The sequence below is a fragment of the Delphinus delphis genome, chromosome 18 (assembly GCF_949987515.2).
Source record: "Delphinus delphis chromosome 18, mDelDel1.2, whole genome shotgun sequence".
Lineage (NCBI taxonomy): Eukaryota > Metazoa > Chordata > Mammalia > Artiodactyla > Delphinidae > Delphinus > Delphinus delphis.
In genome coordinates this window covers 76,219,469-76,243,197 of record NC_082700.1, presented here as the reverse complement: position 1 = coordinate 76,243,197, position 23,729 = coordinate 76,219,469, and the positions used below count along the sequence as shown (strand labels likewise).

Below are 23,729 nucleotides of genomic sequence, written 5' to 3'. Positions count from 1 at the left end.
ATTTCATCAGAGATTGATTCTGCAATCCTTTTCTGAATTTGTTGGTGGGTACAGTGAGAGTGTTCAAAAGAACTTGCAATCTAAAGTACTCAGGGATTGGGTAATGCACCAGCAGAACTGTGAGTATTTGGGGAGTGTGTGCTTAGCACTGATGTGGAGGTCTCCTAATTCTGAACGACAGATTCTAACATTTTAGCGTCATGCATGCCTTAGAACACAATTCACGTTAGACTACCGTTTAGCTGCAGAGCTGGACTCCAGGGATCTTGGGGAAAAGTTTAAGTGCTCTAGGAAGATAATTGTTTGTCTCTAGTTAAGCACTTGCCTTTCTATAGAACGACCAAAACAAGCCCAAGAAAGAACTGGGGAACTTATGTGCTGTTTTGAGGACTGCAAAAGCAAAGGGGATTTTTTTTTCTTTTTTCCTTTCCTTTCTTTTTCTTTTTCTTTCCTTCTTTCTTTTTCTTTCTTCCTTCCTTTCTCTCTCTTTCATTCTTTCATCCTTTCGTTCTTTCCTTTTTTGACACGGTTTTGGAAGATATCAATAGGGACACATTTGTCGAGATAATTTGAAAGTAACTTAAAGAGAATCCACCTTTAAAAAGTCCCGTTGAAACCGCAATTCAGAATGTTTTTGTTCTCAAGAGACGAGATGACATAACTTTTAATCTTAAAATGAATCTCAGGCAGACATTTCCTACTACGCGTACTTGATGAATGGGTGGTGTCATAGCTTCGCTGTTTCATGCGGAGACAGAGTGTGTGCGCTGGGGTGCAGACGTGCTCTGTGTGCTGCGCTGGGGTGCAGACGTGCTTCGCCAGCAGGTGAGGAGCCGGCAGCTGGTGCCCGCCCCGTGAACCGGGCCCGACCGCGCGTGGGCCCGTCCCCAGGCCCGAGTTGCACCGGCTCTGCTCAGTCCCGCGCTGAGAAGGGCGGAACGCCTCGGCCCGCGCGCGGCCAGGAGCGGGGACACCACCCTAGCCTGCCGCTCCCCTCCCCCACCCTGAGGCACTGCCCCTCCCCCTGCGCCGCAGCGGGCTCCGGACAGCCCGAGGGAGGCGGGGCGGCCTCCTTCCGACCGCCTCTTCCGGGGTAGGCGGGGCGTGACCGGGCCCCTTCCGTGTGGGCGGGGCGTGGTGGCCCCTCCCGGAGTGGGTGAGGCTGGCGAGTATCTGCGCCCGGCTCGCGGGGCTGCCATGCTGCGGACGAGCGGGGTTCCCGTGGGTTCTTCGCTCTTCCGGGCCGCGCTGGGCCTGGGGCCGGGGCCGCGGCCGGGGCGGGCGGCGTCGGGGGCGCGCGGGCAGGGCTGGCTGCAGCCTGCGGGCTACGACACGGGCGTTACGGTGTACAACAGCCTCACCAGGAGGAAAGACCCCTTGATCGTGAGCAGCGCGGACACCGCCTCCTGGTAGCCCTCGGGGATTGGGGGTGGGGTGGGGTGCTGCGGGAGGTAGGGCGGGAAGGGCTGTGGACCCAGCGTATTCGGAGGCGGGGCCTCTGCATGGAAAGCGGGATTGGGTTCTCAGGTGGAAGCATTTAATAAGTGATAAAAGCATGTTTAAAGTCATAGTGATTCACAGTTTCGGCTGTGCATTTAGCGATTCAAGTGTAATACAGCCCCGGCTATGCATTCTCCCAAAGTGGTTACTTTTCGAAAAAGGCATGATTATATGATGATCATAAATGAGAGTGGGGTGCCTTTTCTTGCAAATATGTTTCACATGGTGGATTTTAACTCTGTTCCTAGGTATAGCTGTGGACCAACTGTCTACGATCACGCACACCTGGGTCATGCTTGGTGAGTGTCCTGAGGTTGAATTTTCACACTTTTAGGGACCATTTATTTTGGAAAGAAAAAGCCTTTGCATGTTTTTGCCATCCCTCAAGTGGCAACTTGAGAATGCTGAATAATTACTGTATTGCAGGTATCGTGGGAAGCATACATGTCACAGTCTCGCTTGGTCCCATTTCACAGGTGAGGAAGGTCAGGGAGGCAGTGAGGAGCAGTGAAGAAGGACCTGTTTTGGAATGAGATGCTTCTTGTTGGGTAGTGAGATGAAGCCTTTCCAAGGGCCCTTGAATCAGCTGGTCAGGAGTTATTTCTGGCCCCCATCGCTTATTTACTTCCCAGCTTTGGACAGGCCACTTTATTACTTTGTTTTTTAAAAAATATGTATTTATTATTCATTTATTTATTTTGGCTGCGCCGGGTCTTTGTTGCGGCACGTGAGATCTTTTTTAGTTGCAACATGCGGACTTCTTCGTTGCGGCATGCATGTGGGATCTAGTTCCCGGACCAGGGATCGAAGCCGGGCCCCCTGCATTGGGAGTGCGGAGTCTTACTCACTGGACCACCAGGGAAGTCCCCCACTTTATTACTTTGAGTCCTGGTTTCTTCATCTTTGAGGTGGGGATAATAGTATCCATCTTTTTGAATCTTCACAATTTTATGAAATAACTCCCATAAAGTGCTGCTTACCCCAGTCCCTGAGGTGGAAAGTGTGGTGAAGGCTCCCCAGTTCTTGAGGATAGGTAACAGGTTAGTTCTTGAGGGAGGTCACATGTTAGGAAGTGTGAGAGCAGGGGTGGACCCTGGGGCTCTGACCTCCATGTGCCCCTTGTCTCCACCTGGTAATGTGCTGCCTTCTGCATTTGTTGAAGTTGCTGCTTTTCCTCATGTTTTCTCTTGTGCATCTTTTAAACTTGTTATTGTTCAGATCTAGATTAAAAGTCACCTTTATTCAGTACGTTTTTCAGAACTTTATATATCACCCAGCAAGATCTGAACATTTTGTGTGTGTTTTAACAAAGTAAATAGTCTAGGAGTCATTTTTTCCTTCACTTTGGGCTAACTTAACTGTTAATTATAAAAAGCATATTTTGATCTCTTTATTGAAGTATTAAATATGTTGGGGGAAATACTGAAAACAGTACAGGTTATTGTATCTCCCACCCTGGAAAACCTCTCCACAAAGGCAAAAGAGAAAGAAAACAATGTTACTATCGAATAAGAATTAAACCAGAATGGGACGCACAGGCAGCTCGCTGAAAGGATTGCAGAGACAGAAGGGACTTGCAGTCTTGTGTGAGCTGAGTGGGCCCAGCTCTCTGGTTCAGGCAGGTCTGTAGTGTGGATTCGGGCACAGGTTAGGCCCCTCCCATTGGGTGGTGAACATTCTTGGTAACTTCATTTCAAAGTGAAGGCTCCCAGGTCCTTGAAACTTTCCTGAGTTATGAGACTGACAGAGGCTTGTTTAGCCATTAGAAGCACTTAGGTACATTTTAAAAGGGCTGAGGAAGAAATCCTGAAAGAAAGGGGGAGTAGGGCAGAGCCTCTCCCTTATTTCCAACTAGCAGAATCAGGCCTTTCATTTGTAATTTGTATCTGTCCTTACAAATACGGAAAAGAGTACAGATCTTCAGTGTACGGCCAAGACCATGTTCATGGCTCTTAGACTGAGAAACAGAACGTCATCAACATCCCAGAAGCCTCCTGTCCGACTCCCTCGCCCAGGCCCCCCTTGAGGATACCACTCTGGGCATCTCAGCGGCGCGTCATCAGGGAGAGTCCTCAATCTGGGGTGTCCCTGCGAGGTAGAACCCTAAGTGCTACAAGATTTCTCAAGAGGTTGTAATCTTGGGGGCAGGGATGGTCAGGGATGGTCAGGCACCATCAGGCACGGTCCACTGCTCTTAAGTTTAAAATCCCAAAGCCCAGGACCGTGTCCTTCCGCGGGTGTGTCCCTACTCACTCTCCAGGTTCCTGTCTCCACACTCTCCTCCCAGCTCGCCCTGCCAGCCTTTGTGTTAAAGAGACAGACACTTGGGCTTCCCTGGTGGTGCGGTGGTTGAGAGTCCGCCTGCCGATGCAGGGGACACGGGTTCGTGCCCCGGTCCGGGAAGATCCCATATGCCGCGGAGCGGCTGGGCCCGTGAGCCATGGCCGCTGAGCCTGTGCGTCCGGAGCCTGTGCACCGCAACGGGAGAGGCCACGACAGTGAGAGGCCCACGTACAGCAAAAAAAAAAAAAAAAGAGACAGACACTTAACAGACACAGCTCTTGCTACGTGCCATTCTAAACACTGTGCAAACCCCAGCCAGTGATATCCTCTGACCACACCAGGTGGTGGTGCTCTCATCCCCAGAGTGTAAATGGGGACAGGTCCCCTGGCTGGGAAGTGCTGAGCTGAGGGGGAGGCGGGTGTCTGCCGAGTCCAGGTTCCCCGCCGGGCGTGCGGCCTCAGCCAGGGGAGCTGGCCCTGCACCTGGGCTTTCAGGGTACCCACGGTGCTTGTGGAGGCGCCGGGGAGCAGCCCCATGCAGGTGTCAGGGACCCGCAGCCCCCAAGGTCCTCTGGGCTGCTCATGTGATTTGACTCTTTTTTCACTCTGTTTTAGGTTCCTGTTAGCTTTTTCTCTTAAATCTCATTTCTTGTAGAGTTTTCCTGACTCGACAAAGAGGGATACACTGATGATAATTATAGTAAGAATTAGTTGGAATTCCTGCTGCACAGGCACCAAGATTATGTACAGCAGCCCTATGACATAGTGGAATTTTGCCCAGTTCATAAATAAGCAGTCTGAGGCTTCAAAGGATATTTAACCTTTTAGCTCCTTGAGAAGGAGCTTTGGAGATGCTTGTCCCTGGAATTTGGCCTCAGCTCTCTTTGGGGCGGGTGGGTGTTGGGAGTTCAAGGGATACAGTAATGAGGCTCATTTTCGCGGGAAAATGATTTTATGAGCTCAACTTTAGGCCGTGTGGATGACAGAGATGAGCATGAGATTAGCTGACCCTGAGTTTTAAGGTTGTTTTCATGGGAAACTAGTTTCTTGAGATTTTAAATGGATATTAGATGTTAAACCCTTTTGCTTTCACAAGTCTGAATTACCCCTGTGCAGTCTGTCCATAAGCTGGTGTTTCTGTATTCCACAGTTGTGTGCACGTTTCTTAGGAATGATCTTATCCAGCTTTGATGGGATTGTCCCTGTCCTGATTTGTCATTATTTGCTTCTGTCTCTTGTCATGGTGAAACATTAGTTATTCTAGAACACGAACAAGGATGGTGAAAGCTCTCAGTATCTTGACCACCTCCTGAACTTGCATCACAAGTGACTTTTTTATACAGTTGAATAGATATAAACCCAACGTCTGTAAAGTTAAAAATGCTAATGTGGTGTCCTGAAACTGAGGCAGCACCTTTGTCAGTTTCTCATGCAGACCCACATGGGCCAGTCAGTAAAAGGCTTTTCCTTTTCTCAGCTGTCCTTGGAACGGTCCTTGATATCACACACTCCCACTCAACGTGGGGCATCACGTTAAATGTACGGCACGCTTTTGAAGGTCACAGTGTCGACTTTCGGTTTTAAAGATGCCCTAACATTTTTTTCTTTCAGCTCATACGTTAGATTTGATATAATTCGAAGGATCCTGACCCGGGTTTTTGGGTGCAACATCATCATGGTGATGGGAATTACGGACGTGGATGATAAAATAATCAAAAGAGCCAACGAGGTAAGTGTGGATTCCCTTGATTAGTGCTTTGACTGATGAGTCTTCTAACCCCCATTTGATACTTCTTATGCGCACTTCACAAGACTCTTCAGGCCTTACTGTCCACACGTGGCCCTGCGAGGATACTCTGACAGGTTATCTTCCTGAATCATCTTGTTCCTTGGAGGCTTCCTGGCCTGAATGCAGGCCCTTCCCTGCCCCCTCAGCCTCCAGGGTAAATACCTCACTCCCGGTTTACAGAGGAAAGTCAAAAGGCCATTTTGGGGCTAGGGAAATTTAGCTCATAGGAGGTTTAATTTTCTCATTTGTTAAGTGAACAGGGTGCTTCTCTTATATCTCTTTCAGCATTTAGAGGAAGTCTTGGGGGCAAATTCTAACACAGGGATTAAATAAAAATATTTTTTATTTTTAAAAATTTTATTTAGTTTTTTGGCCATGCTACGTGGCTTCTGGGATCTTAGTTCCCCGACCAGGGATTGAGCCTGGGCCCTCGGCGGGGAGAACACAGAGTCCTAACCACTGGACCGCCAGGGAAGTCCCTGTAGTTCTATTTTTATTTATTATTTATTTATTTATTTTGGCTGCACTGGGTCTCAGTTGCGGCATGCAGACTCTTAGTTGCGGCACGCATGCAGGATCTAATTCCCTGACCGGGGATCGAACCTGGGCCCCCGGCATTGGGAGCACGGAGTCCTAACCATGGGACTGCCAGGGAATTCCCTATAGTTTTATATATGTGTATGTATATATATATATATATTTTTTTTTTTAAAAAATAAATTTATTTATTATTTTATTTATTCTTGGCTGTGTTGGGTCTTCGTTGCTGAACGCAGGCTTTCTTTAGTTGCGGCGAGTGGGGGCTACTCTTTGTTGCGGTGCGTGGGTTTCCCATCGCGGTGGCTTCTCTTGTTGTGGAGCACGGGCTCTAGACGTGTGGGCTCAGTAGTTGTGGCGCACGGGCTTAGTTGCTCCGCGGCATGTGGGATCTTCCCGGACCAGGGCTTAAACCCGTGTCCCCTGCATTGGCAGGCAGATTCTTAACCACTGTGCCACCAGGGAAACCCCCTATAGTTATATTTTTAAAAGTCTACTTTCAAAGGTTCACCTCTTCTGCTTTTTATGATTAGCAACTCTCTATAACAATTAGGTATATCTATAACAGTTATCTCTAACGATCTATAAAAAATTGTTAAATTATCTAATTTACAGAAAACCTACATGGAGTGCCTTACATCCTGTAATTTTAAAAATATATGAATATATATTTATATAGTGTTATTTTAGAAAATGAGTTTATACTTTATATTGTTCGTAACCTGCTTTTTCCACTTATTGCATTTTGAGTGTTTTTTCACGTTAAGTATTCTTAAACATTTTTAAATAGTCTTACAACCTTCTGTCACACAGACATTGTACTTACTACCATCCTTATTTTTGGACTCTTGCATTCCTCCCATATTCTGTTATTTTCTCTCAGATTTATTTCCTAGAAACCCCATCTTCCTATTTCCTACCGATTTGCCTTTTTAATAACTAGACAGCATTCCGCCGTTGGGGGCTACTCAGAGATTCCTCTGGACCTCCCCATCCTTGACTGTTTTTATTGTTTCTAGGTGTTAAAAATCGTGCTGCAGTGAATTTCTTTTTCTCCCCCTCTGTTTTGGTTGCTTAAATATTTTTCCCAAGGTGGAATTACTAGGTCAAATGATGAGCAGTTTATCTGATACGATTTGTCACCCTTCTTGGAGTTGGACCATTTCAGAGAGAGGTTACGAGCAGCGCCGAAAATGGGTTCCAACTTTAGACGTATTTCCTCACGTCCTCAGCACAGCAGCGTTCCCCATTTTTACTTAGTCTGGATAGTTCCGTCAGTGTGTCGTGTTCCCTTACAGTGGACTCGACTTCCGTTTCCAGGACTGTCCCTGAACTTCATTGACCATCCAGGTCCAGGCTCAGGCCTGGGACAGAGGCTTTGTGTGGACAGAGGTCAGACAGACAGTTCCTGGCCTCCGGACCTTGTGTCCGGCGAGGCAGACGGACCCTCAGACGGATGCTCCGTGTGTGTCTTAGTTTATTTTGTAAGCCCAGATTGGGGGTGGGGTGCCAGAGGATCACTGCGCCTTCCCGGAATTCAGAAATGACTTATCGGAGGAGGTTCGCCCCCGCGGGATGTTAAGCGTTAGGAAGGGACTGGCACGTGAAGAGCGAGACATTCTGGGTGGAGGGGAGAGCGTGTCCTGCGTGGAAGCCAATCCTGCAGGATCCCTGGCACGTGGGGTGGGCGGTGCCAGCTGGCGAAGCTGGGGGGGGGAGGGGCGTCCCGGCCTGGACGATGCCCTGGGAGTTGGGCTTTGTTCCGTAGACCGTGGGACCTGCCAGCACAGGACCAGCTCAGTGCAGTGGGAACGGCCCGCTCTGGGCCGGGGGGATGCGACCAGGGACAAGGGCCTCGGGAGGGCTCGGTGGGCGCCCTGCACTGGGGGAGGGTGCGCGCTTCGTGAGTGGAGAGAGAGGGAGTTTGAGGTATTGGAGGAAACCCAAACCAGTCTGAAGCTCAGCTCAGGGCTGTGTTGAAATAAAAATACGCATGCGGTCTTTGTCGTGGTTCCTGGTCCACAGCTGGAGTGATAGTGTCTTCTGTGAGCTAATGGGATGACCAGTGGCTGGGGCCTCTAGATGGTGTTGGCATGGGGGCTGGTGCCAGAAAGACCAGCCATGAGTTGAGCCGGCACTTTCACTCCCACCTGCATCCCTCCACCCCTGCCTACCTCCTGGCGGGGGAGAGGGGCTGGAGATTGCGGTGATCACTGGTGGCCAGGGATTTAATCAACCTTCCCAAGGATAGAGCCTCCATACAACCCCCCGACGATGGGCTCTGGAGCTTCCCGGTTGCTGGACATGGAGGCGCCGCGAGGTGGTGCCCGCCTGGCCCCCCGAGGGCATGTACGCCCCCCCTGCGCAACCTCGTCCCGAGTGTCTTGTCCACGGGGGTGCTGCTGAGTTGTGTCCTTTATATAAACTGATAATGGGAAGTGGAGCGCTCTCCTGAGTTCTGTGACTTGTTTCATCAAACCCCCAAATTTCTAGTTGGTGGACAAAAGTGCTGGTGGCCTGAGGACCCCACTGCTGCAGGTGTCTGAGTGGGGCAGTCCTGTGGGACTGAGCCCTTAACTTGCAGGGTCTATGCTGACCCCAGGAGCTGGTGTCAGAATAGGATTGATGGGGCTTCCCTGGTGGCGCGGTGGTTAAGAATCCGCCTGCCAATGCAGGGGACACGGGTTCGAGCCCTGGTCCGGGAAGATCCCACATGCCGCGGAGCAGCTAAGCCCGTGCGCCACAACTACTGAGTCTGTGCTCTACAGCCTGCGAGCCACAACTACTGAGACTGTGAGCCACAACTACTGAAGCCCGCGCGCCTAGAGCCTGTGCTCTGCATCAAGAGAAGCCACCGTGATGAGAAGCCCGCGCACCACAACGAAGAGTAGCCTCCGCTCGCTGCAACTAGAGAAAGCCTGTGCGCAGCAAAAAAGACCCAATGCAGCCAAAGATCAATAACAATAAAATAAAGTAAATTTATTAAAAAAAACAAACAAAACGAATAAGATTGACTTTCAGCTGGAGTCAGAGGATCGGAGAAGTGGTTGGCATTGGAAAAGACACACCACGTTTGGTACCAGAAAGGAGCCGCTGCAGGGCTGGAGGTGAAGATCAGGCCGTGCTAGCGCTGGTGGTTCATCATCCCATCCCTGGTTCTCTCTGACGGTTTAGTTCGAGCCCTGGCCTGATTCCGTCTGCCTGGTCTCCAAATCCCCCGCCTGTGTCCGGTGTCCCTGCGGTCAGGTGTCCACCCTGGTCCACCACCGGAGCCTAGAGGCGAGGTCACGAGGTGCCGACGTGGGAGCTGCCCCTTCGTGGGGACCTGTGAGGGAGGGGGAGACGGGGGCGGGAAGGGGGCGGGCGGCTTGGGGCCGCAGGGGCGGGGCCCCAGCCCCGACCGCCAGGCGCGCCATGCGGGGCTGCTGTCGCTGTCCCTCTGCCCTGCCACCGGAGCCGTTTGCCCAGGACCGTCTGACTTCAGTTTGTGTGCAGCCACCTGCTGGGGTGGCAGCCCTAGGGTCCTAGAGTGGAGTTTTTGAGCGAACACGATGCAGGAAGGAGTGTCCTATCGTCCACGATGAGGACAGACCAAGGGGAAGGCGGGGGGCAGGCGTGCGATGTCCTGGAATCTGCTGAGATCCGGGCGGGAGCCGAACAGGGTCCGGGACGCTTGGTGGGAAGGTCGGTCCCGCGACGCAGAGCAGGGTGGACGCTGGAGCCCCGCCTCGCTGGCCGGGGGTAGGACGGAAAGGACAGAAGCCTGTGACCTGGCGTGGCAGCTGGGTGAGTAGCCTGCAGGAAGCCCGCGGCAGCGCAGCGCCGGCGTCTGGAGGTGCAGGCTGCTCAAGGAGGGCGCCCAGGTCGGCCTTTCACCTGTCCTCACGCCCAGCCGGGACGAGAGGCCGCGCAGCCGTGTCCCCGCACTGGGCGCTTTGGGGCTGGCTGTGAGTCTTCGGAGTCGGAGGTGGAGCTGTCCAGCCGTGGCGGGGGCTTGGCGGGTGGGCGCCGGAGGGGAAAGATGGGGTGCGCGGGGGGTTAGGGGAGTGTCAGCCGCGGGGTGAAGGCCGGGCGCCTGGGGAGGGAGGGGCTGGGCGTCCGGGAGCGCAGGAGGAGTGGGGCTACAGAGGGCCCCCGCGGGGAGTCGTCGCTTGCTACTTTATAAAGAACTTGCGCTACTTAGAACGTGAGTCGGTAGGATTGGTTAAAGATCCTAAGCGTAGAGAGTGTTTTAAGTTTTGACACCTGAGCGTTTCAGTACTTATTACACAGCAGGATGCTAACCTGGCATCAAAGGGTCTCTTCTGTCCTCAAAATAGAGTCTTACTTCAAGATGATAAACCATTCATCTGACACACAGAGGTACGAAGATACCCATTTGTTTCTTAGGATCCAGCAGAGAGGCTGTTCTTTTTACTGAAGGCAAACTTTGTTGACGACGGCCACACCCTTCATGCCATCTGCTCCAGCACTTGCTCTTAAAATACTTTAAATTATAATATTTCACTTTTCTGAATCACTTCCTTGACTTTAATTTTTGGCACAGTTTTATAGTTCGTCAGGGATAAAAACCACAGGAGGATTTCTGGGGTAAGGATGAAAAGAAACGAGGTATATTCGCATGGTCGCATTCTGTGTTAAGAAAAACGATGATAAACGTCTCAGCGATTCAAGCCGAGTTACTCTCTCTGTGCTTTGGAACCCTGGCCCGCGTGCCCTTCCCTCCGGGAAGAAGGCTGGACGCGCAGCTGAGGGCGAGGGCTGGACCGGCGGGGTCCCCTGCCAGGGAGAGCTCAGCTGAGGTGATCCGGTGGGGGTCTGAAATAACAGGGACCAGGACCCCGTGTCAGCAGCGCCTCCTGTAGGTTGTTCTGTGTAGAGAGCAGCGCGAGCCCCCCGTGGGGTGGGCCCAGCTGCCTAGAACTAAAATGTTAGTTTTGGAATATGATTCCCTCTCCCCCAAGCCAGCAACAGCTCATGCCCACTTCCAGTGCACTGTCGCCTGTGAGCGCTCGCAGCCGTCCTCATCACGCGTGGAGCAGGACACGCCTGTTTGCGCAGAGGTGTCCCCGATGCGCCGTGTGTCCGTATTATCGGAGCTGGACACGCTGATCCTAGAGCTCACACGGAAGAGCAGAAAGCAAGAGTAGCCAGGACAAGGGAGGGAGTAGCCCTACCCGATGTTAAAAGTTAAAAAGCTATAGAAAGTTGTTGTTTTTAATATATTCTTTCCCTTTTCTTAGCACAGCTTTACTGAGGTGGAACAGACCTGGGCGAAGCTGTACATAGTGCACACAGCGTGTGCAGCCGGATAAACCCTCCACGCCTGTGAGCATCACCGGTGTCGAGATGGTGACCGCTACCACCCTGCCCCCAGAACCCCCATCCTCCAGCCTCCCTGCGCCCTACCCCGAAGCACCCCGTCCACTTTCTGCATCTCTGGGGGCTGTAGAGATTAAACATTAATTTACCGTTACATGAAGAGACAGACGATGGAACACACTAGAAAGGCCAGAAATAGACACAGTAAATCATGGAAATTTATTTTATGATAAAGATGGCATTTCAGATCATTGGGGAACAGATGAATTACTCAGTAAAAAGTGTTGACAGTTGGGTAACCATCTGGGGAAAAAAATAAACTAAAGTTGGATATATGCCTCACAACCAAATCTGAAGCAGATCGGATTTCACATAAGAGAAGTGGAACCACAAATTGCTGGAATAAACCCTGGGGCACTTTTTATAGCCTCGTGTTGGGGAAGGCTTTCCTAAGTTTGTTTCCAAACCCAGAAAAGATGGAGAAATGTAAAAGATTGCTAAATATAAAAATGAAATTTTCTGCCTGCCATAAAATAGCCGTAAAGTTGAAAGACTGAAAAAAATTGAAATTCACATTGCGGATAAAAGGTTGATTTCTTTAAAAAAATACTTCCTACATATCAATAAGAAAAGACCTAAAAGACCTACAGCTCTGTAGAAAAAAGGTTAATTTCAGATGGTTTAGTGCAGATGGTCCCTAAACACATGAGATGTTCAGGCTCCCTCAAACTATGAGAAATGCAGCTTAAAGATGCAACGAGAACGTGCTCTTTAGTATCGCGTCGACGAGGTCTAGCCATCCGCCAGCACTGTGCCCGAGCCTGGCGGGTCAGCTTCAAGCTCCTCCGGAGGCGCTGCCGGCAGCCTGCCAAGGGTGTGCGTGTGTCCTCAACCAGGGCGTCACGTGCGGGTCTGTAGCTCAGGCTGCGCACTCGCGTGGGTGTCACGGCCGGAGACGGCGAGAGCGCGGACCGGGTGGTGCGAGGTTCACGCCCGGCTGGGAGACGGGCGCGGACGCAGGCCTGCGTGGGAAGGTGGCGCTCGGCGCACCGCGTGCCCGGGTCCCGGATACCGTGTGGCGTCAACCGAGGAGACCAGGCGCAGGCGCGTGTGGGGCTTTTGAGAGGAGGTACAAGCATGCAGCTGACCACACTTGTGCTCCTGGGACGACTCTGCTGGTGTTTGCCTTGTGGGAGGGGGGCCGGGCTTGGGCACATTGACGTTGCTCGTGTTCTCCAAGAGAGAATTACCGTGCAGGAGACAAATCAGGCAAATACTGATCAATTAGATGCTGATCTTTGGGTCCCACATTGCGTTTCATTTGAAACTTCTCAAACGTCACAATGACACCGAGTTTTTCGGCGTTATTGTTCGGTTGGCCTTTTGTCCTCTGGATGGATGTACGGTAGCAGATTTCTTGTTTAGGAGGTCTGCTCTGCCACAAGGCCACGCTCGGGAGAAGGCCCAGTGGGTCTGGGTGCCCTGTCTGCGCGGGAGTGATAGGAACAAGGGTCTTGTGTCCGCAGAGCTGTCTCACCCGCGTGCACGGGAATCCCCGGAGCCATCTAAGGGGTGACTCGGTGGGACTCTCCACCTTGCAAAGAAAGCTGAGGCAGAGACGTTTGTTGTCTCGCCCCAGACCATGCAGCGAAAAAGACGCTTTGTTCACCGGGTTTATTTCTTCAGTGAACGTTCCTGGCCTCGGTTTCCAGGACGATTCCTTTTTCGGGCCCTGGGCTGGGAGGAAGGTGGCCTCAGGGTGACGGGGCTCGGGGTGGCCTTCCACTTGAGGAAGTTTCCTTGTCCTCCGGAGCGGGAGTGTCTACACCCTGACGCTGTTTCACGGGGTGGGGTGAGGGGAGCAGACGCAGGTGCCGGCGGAGCTGAGAGCTCACAGTCGTGGACCCGCGTAGGGTTTCAGGACGTCAGGGTCGGGCTCTGTGCTGGGAGTGTTTTTCTGCTGAAAAGTAAGAAGCGCTCTAGGGAGGATTGTCGTGTGTGCCGGCCCCCCTCCCCGCCTGAATCCAGAGCCCCTGCGTTCAGAATGCAGCGTACTTCTCTGGGGATTCTGCTTGCCCCCAGACGCCCAGCCCTGGCCCCTCCAGATTAAACACCCGCCACAGCCCCCATTGACGGGGCTGCATTGCTTTCAGATGTTTCTGAGACATTTCCTCATACATGTACTTGTGACTTGTTTTCTCTTGCCCCCTGAGAGATAAAGGGGTAAAAATCGGGAACTCAAGTGGTTGTGTGTCGCACGGGGTGAGCTGGCTTGCCCTGGTCCTAGAAGAGCAGAGGCTACTTGGTAGGTCTTTGGGTTTTGTTTTGAATTATATAACGGAAATCATGACACTGTTTATTCCTTTTTCTCTCTGACCAGAAAGCAGGTCAGTAAGCCTTTTTGACCAGCTAAGGGGCCAGGACGATTAAATGCCCCTTTGTGAGCAGGACCGCGTGGAGGCCGCGCCGTGCGGCCCGGGAGGAGTGGCCGTGCCTCTGGGGTTGCGTCGTGAGCCCCCCAGACTCTCATGCTCTCCTCATCTTCTTACAGATGAACATGTCTCCCGCTTCCCTGGCCAATCTTTATGAAGAAGACTTTAAACAAGACATGGCGGCCTTGAAGGTAGGTGTGTGATGAGCAGCGTGGACGGTGGACTCTGGGGCTGACCCCCTCCGCGTGGAGCTGGGGAAACCGCGTCTCTCCTCTGTTTTCTTACAGGTTCTCCCACCCACCGTGTACCTGAGGGTGACTGAAAACATTCCTCAGATAATTGCTTTTATCGAGAGAATAATTGCTAACGGGCACGCTTACTCCACCCCGAAAGGTAGCGGTTCTGTTATTAACCTGGTCGCTGGGTGAGACCCTGTAGGATTTGGACGGGCGGGCTGCATTTGGGTGGCTCGGATGGGCCGAACGTCTTACTGTCTTTCTTGGTAGGATTCTTACGGCAAAAATGTTGAGAGATTTTCTACGATTGTGTCTCTTTGTGAAACTGCTGAATCAGTTCTCTTTCAAAATACCTTGCACTGTCAGAGGCGAGGTGGGCATCCGAGAGTCGATCTCGACGAGGCAAACGTGGCCAGGTGCTAACGGCCATGGGGTCCGGGTGGGAATACAGTCTTCACTGGAGCCTTTTTTCAACTTTGTTTATAAGTTTTCACAACACAACTGGGGACAGTGGTCGCTCTGAAGACCCACTCCCTTGTTAAGGACTCTTACCCCTCTCTGCGTAGGGGAGGGTTGTTTTCGATGGGCCAGTGGCAGAAATGGCAGATCTCCCGACACTGCCACTCGCACCTGTGCATAAAGGGCCTCGCCCTACGTCACCCCCCAGGCGCTGGACCGAGCCCTCCCGCATCCCGTGGCCTCTGCACGGGCCTGTGTCTCCTCTTCCGTCTAAGACACACCCACAGTGTTCCCTCCACGAAGCTGAAGACACTGACTGGGTCCCTTGTACAGAACACCCCGTCTTCGGGTGCTTTGCCTGATCCTCTTGGAGACAAAACCTGAACATAGCAAATACGTGAAGGGAGAACCGCAAGTCCTCGTGTGCACAGGCTGCACGCGGTTCCAGGCAGGGTCCCCGCGCCTCTCGGGCTCTCGGGCAGGACCACGAAGGAAAGGTGCTCCCTGTGCAGTCACCCCCGTAAACCGCATCTAGGGTCACACCTCTTCCTTTGTCCTTTACTCTCCACGAGCATGGCGGCACCTGCAGAGCCCCGACCCGGGCTGCGCACTCTGGGCATTATTCACAAGGTCAGAGGCTTTTCTGGTCCAAGAACCGACAAGTTGTGCAAATAAGGCAGCACGGGATGGGCTGCCCAGTGGGACGGTGCCGATATCAGAGCTGAGGAAGTTCACCGTCAGCCCCGGGGGTGGAAGAAGCTTCCTGGGAGAGAGGAGGCTTGGGCCAGGACTTTGGGGATGGGCAGGATTTGGAAGGCGTGGCTGGGGAGAAGGGGGTGCAGCTGAAGAAAGGCAGGATCCCAGAGGCAGCCAAACGCCAGGGTGCAGCCTTGCCCTGGGGCCCCAGACAAAAGCAGCAGCTCCTAAACCAGTTAAACTGGACCCAGAGGAAGGGCCAGACAAAGCACCCCAAGATGGGCATTCTGTACGACAGGGGACCCGGTCGGCGTCTTCAGCTGTGAGGGAACACAGTGGGTGTGTCTTAGAAGAGGGGACACAGCCCTGCGCAGAGGCCACGGGATGCGGGAGGGCTCGGTGCAGCCTGGAGCTGGTGATGATGCTGGGGTTACGCAGGGTGAGGCCCTTTATGCACAGCTACACGTCTGCTCCAGAAGATACCGGAGGGGGAGGAGTGACCAGACCTGAGACCTGGGTCCTGAGGCACCAGGGGTTCACCCAGGCGCGGCACAGGATAAATGCTGTGTGTCGTCCTGTTCGGTTTTTTAATTTATTTATTTTTATTTTTGGCTGCGTTGGGTCTTCGTTCCAGTGCACGGGCTTCTCATCACGGTGGCTTCTCTTGTTGCGGAGCACGGGCTCTAGGCGCACGGGCTTCAGTAGTTGTGGCTCGCGGGCTCAGTAGTTGTGGCACATGGGTTCAGTAGTTGTGGCTTGAGGGCTCTAGAGCGCAGGCTCAGTAGTTGTGGCACACGGGCTTAGTTGCTCCACGGCATGTGGGATCTTCCCGGACCAGGGCTCGAACCCGTGTCCCCTGCATTGGCAGGCGGACTCTTAACCGCTGCGCCGCCAGGGAAGCCCTGGTTGTACATTTTTAATAATGGTGACACAAACATAATTCATTTAAAATAAATGTATTAACTTGAACTCCAGTAATTTGGACTTTGTGGCAGTTCCACAAAAGCTTGACTCTAATGTGAGCTTTGAATTATTTGTGAAGAAAAAATTTGTTCAGCAAATGGGTGAAGTAAGCCCAGGTTCGGGAAAATGTGTCCTCTATCAAGGGAGCAGTTTCTCCCTCTGTCAAAGCATTTTCAAAGTGCTATCTGTATTCTGACTTAGTAGAAAGCAGTTCCCACAGTATCTGTTTCGCTGCTGTACCCCGGCGTGTAGGTCGGGCTCAGTAATAAACTGCGTGCGGAGGAAGGACCCCGTGGGGGACTGGCAGAGCCCAGTCACCGGGGGCCGTTTCCCCTCTGTTCTGCCGATTGCCCCCCTGCGGCGCTGGCGCCTGCCCTGTCCCCGCCAGCCGGGCTGGAGAGTGACCGGAGGCATGAGCCTCTGACAGTCCCAGCTCCCTGGATCTTGTGTTTGTCTTGGCCGCTCCGTGATGCAGCTGGGATCTTAGTTCCCCGACCAGGGATCGAACCTGGGCCCCCTGCGGTGGAAGTGCAGAGTCTTAACCACTGGACCGCCAGGGAAGTCCCATAAAGGCTTCCTGGATCTTAAAGCAACCTGTCTTCAAGGCCACTGTCCCTAAGAAGGATAGTGCAGATACAGATTAGTAACTGTGTCAGTACAAAGAATGTGAAGATTAAAAACCAGAAGTTTGCAAAGGTTAAAAATCGCACCCGACCTTGGGCCCTCGCGCTGATCGCGGCGTGCAGGTGGCCGGTCAGAAGTGCGACCCAGTGGCCGCGGCGTCGGCCTTCCTGAGCGCCGGCTCCTTCGGGGTAGGACTCTTCCCACCAGGGCTGCGGCTCTGCCACCGCCTTCCCTGCTCTGCCTCTTCCTCAGTGGGGACGAGCAGGGCTCCCGGGCTCTGCAGGGTCCCCGTGGGAGGGTCGTCTGGCACCCGCAGCACGTGTGCACCTTGGTGAAAGGACCCCACGGCGGGGGGGATGCTTTCGCGTGAGGTGCCTGTTCTGAGCGGCAGGGTGGTCTTAGGGCATCTGGGCTAAAAACGGCTTTATCGATGGGTCTGTAACCCAGGGCCCAGAGCTGAAGGCAGGCCCGTGATAAACTCACTTCCCTTTTTTCTTGTTAGAAAGAACTGGCTCAACATTTTACAGGGAACTTACATTTGTGTTTGCCTTTTCACAACCGGACGTTCATGATGTGTGCAAACGCATGTTTTGTTTTTTTTTTTTGCGGTACGCGGGCCTCTCACTATTGTGGCCTCTCCCGTTGCGGAGCACAGGCTCTGGACACGCAGGCTCAGTGGCCATGGCTCACGGGCCCAGCCGCTCCGCGGTATGTGGGATCTTCCCAGACCGGGGCACGAACCCGCATCGGCAGGCGGACCCTCAACCACTGCGCCACCAGGGAATCCCCAGCAAACGCATGTTTTTACGATACAGTGTTGTTGTTAATTCTGGTTTAAACATACGGTGAAAGGCGCCACCTGAAGGCTGGTGCCGTATCCTGGGTTCAGGGTCTAATTGTCATTAGCTGTGAGGCGTGTGTAGATGCGGGTGCTGACGACAGAAACGAGCTTCACGGTCACCTTTATGAAACAGGCAATGTCTACTTCGACCTGCAGTCAAGAGGAGACAGATACGGCAAGCTGGTCGGCGTGGCCCCTGCCCCCGTGGGAGAGACAGGTGGGTCCAGCCTCTCCCTCCCGTGGGGTTCTGGGGACAAAGCCCAGACCCTCCCCTGCTCTCTCAGACGTGGTGATGTTGCCGGACGTCGATCACACCCGAGTTTCGGATTTAGTTGGGTTTTTTGGAATAGAGAGACCACGCAGAGTAGGAAGTTGCTGCAGCACGTGACACGCGGCCTCCCGTTCCTCCCTGGGGCGCTCTGCACGTGCAGTCTGTGCTGTCACGTCTTAACGCTCTTGTCCAACTGGCTGCTGTCACGTGTTAAATCCCCGTAGGTATTTTATCATACGTAAATTCCCACATAAACTTCCCCGTGATTCTGCCGCTTTTCATGTGCTTTAAAGGCGACTCCAATCTACCTCTTGAAAACTTCTAGTTAAGTTCCCATGCGTATTTTAGCATGTATGACATTCCCACTGTATTCGGATCTATTCCTATACCCTCTTCTGCAAAGTCATTTTTGTGGAGAAGAAATAATAAGTATATAGAACTACATGAAAAATAATTGGGAGATTGGGATCGACGCAAACATAACTTTAAAGGATACTCCTGAGATTTAACAAAACCAAACAAAAAATGAGCAAAACCCCAAAAGACACGTCGTCTGAGTCGTCTCTGCTTTTAGGCGTAACCCTCCTGCCCTATGACCCGTGTCGTTTCAGTCTAATTACAGCGGGTGTGTGGAGTTGACTCCCCACAAGAGTTCTTCTAACTTGTGCGCAGTCGCTGGTGTCCTGCTTCCGTCCTGGACCATCCACGCCTGCGAGGTGTGGCCCTGGCCTTAGGGAAGCAGAGGAGGAACTTCTGATACCTACACATTCTAGCATCAGCAACACTTTAAAAAAAAACAGACTTTGTTTTTTCGAGCAGTTTTAGGTTCACAGCAGAATTGCGTGGCAGGTCCAGAGAGTTCCGTATGCCCGCTGCCCCGCTGTACACAGCCCCCTCGTCATCAGCATCCCCACCAGAGTGGGACGTGTTAGAACTGGTGGACCTGCACTGACACGCCAGCCTCACCCCGAGTCCATAGTCTACATCAGGGTTACTCTTGGTGTCTCTCTGGGTTTAGACGGATGTGTAATGATGGGTATCCGTCATTATAGTATCACGCAGAGAGTTTCTCAGCCCTAAAGATCCTCTGTGCTCTGCCTGTTCATCCCCTTCCCGCCCCAGCCTCTGTCAGCCACTGATGTCTTTACTGTCCCCATTGTTTTGCCTTTTCCAGAATGTCATAGAGTGGGAATCATACAGTCTAGCCTTTTCAGACTGGCTTCTTTCATTTAGTAATACGCATGTAAGATTCCTCCTTTTTTTTGTTTTTTTTAAAGATTTTTTTTTGATGTGGACCACTTTTAAACTCTTCAATGAATTTGTTACAATATTGCTTCTGTTTTATGTTTTGCTTTTTGGCTGCGAGGCAGGTGGGATCTTAGCTCCCCAACCAGGGATCGAACCTGCACCCCCTGCACTGGAAGGCGAAGTCTTAACCACTGGACCGCCAGGGAAGTCCCCCTCCATGTTTTTCCATGGCTCGAAAGCTCACTTCTTATCAGCATTGAGTAACACTCCATTGTCCGGATGGACCACAGTTTGTTTATCCATCACCCACTGAAGGGCATCTTGGTGGCCTCCCCGTTTTGGAACATAAAGAGAGCCCCGTACCGGCTTGTCCTAGAACCCTGAACCCCCCTCTTCTGAATTTTCTTGCTTTCTGAATGTGATTGATACAAATACTCTGGTATTTTCCTTTTTGCTCTGATTGTCATCTCTCTTTGAAAACAGTTACTCTGAAACTCAGCTACTGACAGAGACGGAATGAGGGAGCATGAGAGCACGTGTAGAGTAGGCCCCTCAGCAGCATCACTGCACGTACTTGAAGCCCCGTACGCAGTACTCAGATGACTGAAACGGGCCACGCTGCTGGGGGACCGCGTGCTTCTCTCGTGTTATAGATAAAAGTACCTGGTAGCTGTCTAACTTTCACGTGGCAAAGAGAAAAACACGTGCACGAGAAACGTGAGGTTACTCCTCAGAGGAACGGAGTCGGGGACGTGCGTCCTGCCTGTGTGGGGGTGACTGTGTTGGTTCGTTCTGGGTTCCCTCCCGCTGATTAACCGTCTGTCACTGGCAGATCACTCTGACAAGCGGCATGCCAGCGACTTTGCCCTGTGGAAGGCGGCGAAGCCCCGGGAGCCGTCCTGGGCCTCGCCCTGGGGAGACGGGAGGCCTGGCTGGCATATCGAGTGTTCCACCATCGCCAGGTAAGGTTTTCCCGGAGTCGTCTGTGCTGTGATGTACACGCTCGGCCAGCAGAGGGTGCAGGTGGGGCAGGCTTGGTCCTAGTGCCGGCAACGCAGGTGGTTTGGAAAGGAAGCTTAGCGCCGGGTGGGACCGGCCGTGGGAAGGGAAACAGCAAAACCAGAACACGTTTATCTCCCCAACGTCAGCGCTTGTTCTCTTTAGTAGAAGAGCTCGCTTTGCAGTTAGTTCTTGACTGCCCGTCACACGCAGGCCAGCTCCGGGGGTGGCAGCATCCCTTCCGCGGTAGGTTCAGGGAGGCGGCCAGGGACCTGGGCCAGGGGCTGGACCCCCATCCTTGGCCCCAGAGCTGGTCCTGGACCAGGCGCCTCGAGCGTGACCCCCAGCGTCCCCTTCCGTCTGCCCTTTCTGCCGGCTCTGTCTCGGGCGGCACCATGCCCGGGACGTTTCTGTCTTGGGAACCCCTGTAAACACAGCGCTTCTCTGGTCCCCATTCTCCTCCAGGGACCCTCTTTTTTGTCTCTTCTCTCACTGTCCACGCATCCCCGCTGTTGTCTGACGGGCGTCCCCACCTACTCTGGTCTCCGGAGGTCACGGTGATCGTCAGCCCGGTCTGTGACGGGCCGCTGACACCCCTGCTCGCTCCCTGGCTTCTGTGGAACGTTCTTCTGGTTTTGTCGTCTCTGCTGGGGCCTCATCCACCTTCCTTTTGTGGACCTGCCCTGTAGACCGTCCCTCCGGCATCTGCGCTCCCTTGCCTCTGCCTGTGTTGTGTTTGTGTGTGTGTGTGTGTGTGTGTGTGTGCAGTTGTGTGTGCGTGTGTCTGCGTGTGTGCTTGCGGGTACTGAAGGGCGCATCCCGGCTGGGCTCTCCACTTCCAGCCTGTCCCGGGGGTTCCCACCATGGTTCCCTGAGCCCTGCACGTTAACTCATGGATTTTGATACATTTGATGTGTTGCAGATATTTATTATAATCAGTTTTTTAAAAATTATTTATTTTTGGCTGCATTGGGCCTTTCTTGCTGCATGTGGGCTTTCTCTAGTTGCAGCGAGTGGGGGCTACTCATTGCGGTGGCTTCTCTTGTTGCGGAAGACGGGCTCTAGAGCGCAGGCTCAGTAGTTGCGGCACACGGGCTGAGTTGCTCCGCGGCATGTGGGATCTTCCCGGACCAGGGCTCAAACCCGTGTCCCCTGCATTGGCAGGCGGATTCTTAACCACTGGGAAGCCCCTGTAATTGGTTTTTAAAATTAGAAACAAAGTATGATTAAGGTGAACATTTCAAACTACTGGCCGCACCCCAGATTTTAAGGTCAGCAAACCCAGTCGCCCTCCTGTCGGCTGCTGCACGTAGCAGCTTCCTGGCTGGGCGTGAACGTTAGCTAAGAGCAGGCTGCCCTGTGCCTCGACCTCACGCGGGTTTCATCTCTGGTGTAGGCTCACCCCACCCTACGGGGGGAAGCCTCACCCTCCGCCACCTGCCTGTGCCAGCATGTCCATCCCAGCGAAGACCTAGAAGGGGTCCTACCTCCCCCGCCCCTCGCCGCGTGCTCCTCCCCTGCTGCCCTCGTCCGTGGTGGTGTCTGTATGAGACTTACTAGGAAACACATCTGAAACTCCTGAGATGTCACACCCTGTTGTTAGTATGAAACAGGGTCCAACTTTTCGTTAAAAAACAATCAACTAGGGACTTCCCTGGTGGCGCAGTGGTTGAGAGTCTGCCTGCTGATGCAGGGGACACGGGTTCGTGCCCCGGTCCGGGAAGATCCCACATGCAGCGGAGCGGCTGGGCCCGTGAACCATGGCCGCTGAGCCTGCGCGTCCGGAGCCTGTGCTCCGCAACTGGAGAGTCCACGGCAGTGAGAGGCCCGCATACTGCAAAAAAAAAACAACCCCAAAACAAAAAAAAACCCAGTCAACTAGGGACTTCCCTGTTGTTCCAGTGGGTAAGACTTCGCGCTCCCAATGCAGGGGGCACGGGTTCCATCCCTGGTCGGGGAGCTAGATCCCGCATGCATGCCGCAACTAAGAAGTCGGCATGCCACAACCAAGAGTTCACGTGCTGCGACTAAGAGTTCACGTGTCGCAACTAAGAGTCAGAATGCTGCAACTAAGAAGTCGGTACGCCACAACTAAGATCCAGCATAGCCAAAGTAAATAAATAAATATTAAAAACAAACAGACATGTCCAGCTCTCAGCCCTACTGTAAACACTTAAAAGTATTTACAAATACTTGTTGATTTAACAGCAGTGTGGGATATACGTTGTGTTGTAAAAAGATCTTTATCGGGACTTCCCTGGTGGCACAGTGGTTAAGGATCTGCCTGCCAATGCAGGGGACATGGGTTCAAACCCTGGTCCGGGAAGATCCCACATGCCGCAGAGCAACTAAGCCCGTGCACCACAACTACTGAGCCTGCGCTCTAGAGCCTGTGAGCCACGACTACTGAGCCCTTGTGCCACAACTACTAAAGCCCGCGCGCCTAGAGTCCGTGCTCTGCAACAAGAGAAGCCACCGCAATGAGAAGCATGCCCACAGCAACAAAGAGCAGCCCCCGCTCTTCGCAACTAGAGAAAGCCCACGCGCAGCAACGCAGCCAAAAATAAATGAATAAATTATTAAAAAAAAAAATCTTCATCTTTTAGATTCAAATAATTTCTCTAAAGCAGGAAGCATTTAGTAAATTTCAAATGTAATGTTACCGTTAAATGTTTTATTTTTGTTGAAATCTAAATAATGAAAATGGACTTCTCTTCCTTTTCAGCTTTCTCTTATTTTAAAATAGGTGTGACATACAGACAAGACTAGAGACTAATCTAACAAACACTGCAGACCCACAGTTTAGCTGTTAAGTCTTAACTTCGTCATATTTGCTTCAGATCTTTGTAAAAATGGGGTCACTCATTACAAATGCGAGTGTGGCCCCTCGTACGCTCCTCCCCAGTCCTGGTCCCTCCCACCTCACGCTCGCCCTGTAGCGTTCGAATTTCGAGGACTCGTATTAGAGATCCTCTAGAAACCGCTGCCAAGGATGTGCGCTCCTGGACGACCTGCTCGTCCACTCAGCTCAGGTGTGACCGGTGCATGCGTGGTTTTTCCAGAGCTGGGCCAGTGGGAGGAGAGTCGGCCTTCAGCAGGAAGGACCTCAGTGAGGCTGTGGCATCTTTGAAAACATCTGTCTGTAACCATTTTCAGAAAAACTCACTGGTGTCTGCACCCCCGGGGGGCCGACGGCCTCCAGAGCTCCACAGCCGCCTGCCTTGTGCCCCCTTTCCGTTGTGCGAGCTTTCGCATTTTTCACTGATCTCTGCATTTTTCACGTCCTCTGAAGCAGCTGCTGGTCAGCCTGGACCACTGGTGCTGGTACCGGTTGCTTTACAGGTGCTCTGGTGACAGAGCTGCACACACTGAGTGTCCCCGGCAGGCCTGAGAGGTGCGGCGTGCAGGTCTGTGGACCGAGCAGCCTTATAGCTGAAATGCCGCCAGCTGAAATGTGTCACTTTGACTTCTGTTACTTTGTTATTCACGTATGGCTGCTGAATGGCTCATTTTTCAAAAGCCAAATTAA

The 23,729-nt window shown here is 52.7% G+C and overlaps 1 protein-coding gene across 5 annotated transcripts in view; it reads left to right on the top strand.

Moving 5' to 3' along the window:
• Positions 1 to 687: 687 nt before the first annotated feature.
• CARS2 (cysteinyl-tRNA synthetase 2, mitochondrial) overlaps positions 688 to 23,729 on the top strand; it is a 36,282-nt gene continuing 13,240 nt past the window's right edge. For 2 of the 5 annotated variants that reach the window (XM_059995835.2, XM_059995838.1), the window contains exons 1-7: positions 1,163 to 1,409; positions 1,749 to 1,799; positions 5,395 to 5,512; positions 13,983 to 14,054; positions 14,151 to 14,256; positions 17,816 to 17,899; positions 20,034 to 20,163. In XM_059995835.2, the coding sequence (XP_059851818.1) occupies positions 1,198 to 1,409; positions 1,749 to 1,799; positions 5,395 to 5,512; positions 13,983 to 14,054; positions 14,151 to 14,256; positions 17,816 to 17,899; positions 20,034 to 20,163 (773 nt within the window). In that variant the 5' untranslated portion in view covers positions 1,163 to 1,197. Of the gene's footprint in view, positions 826 to 1,162; positions 1,410 to 1,748; positions 1,800 to 1,926; positions 1,977 to 5,394; positions 5,513 to 13,982; positions 14,055 to 14,150; positions 14,257 to 17,815; positions 17,900 to 20,033; positions 20,164 to 23,729 lie in introns of those variants that run through there. The other 3 variants (XM_059995836.1, XM_059995839.1, XM_059995837.1) reach the window with 3 other exon arrangements.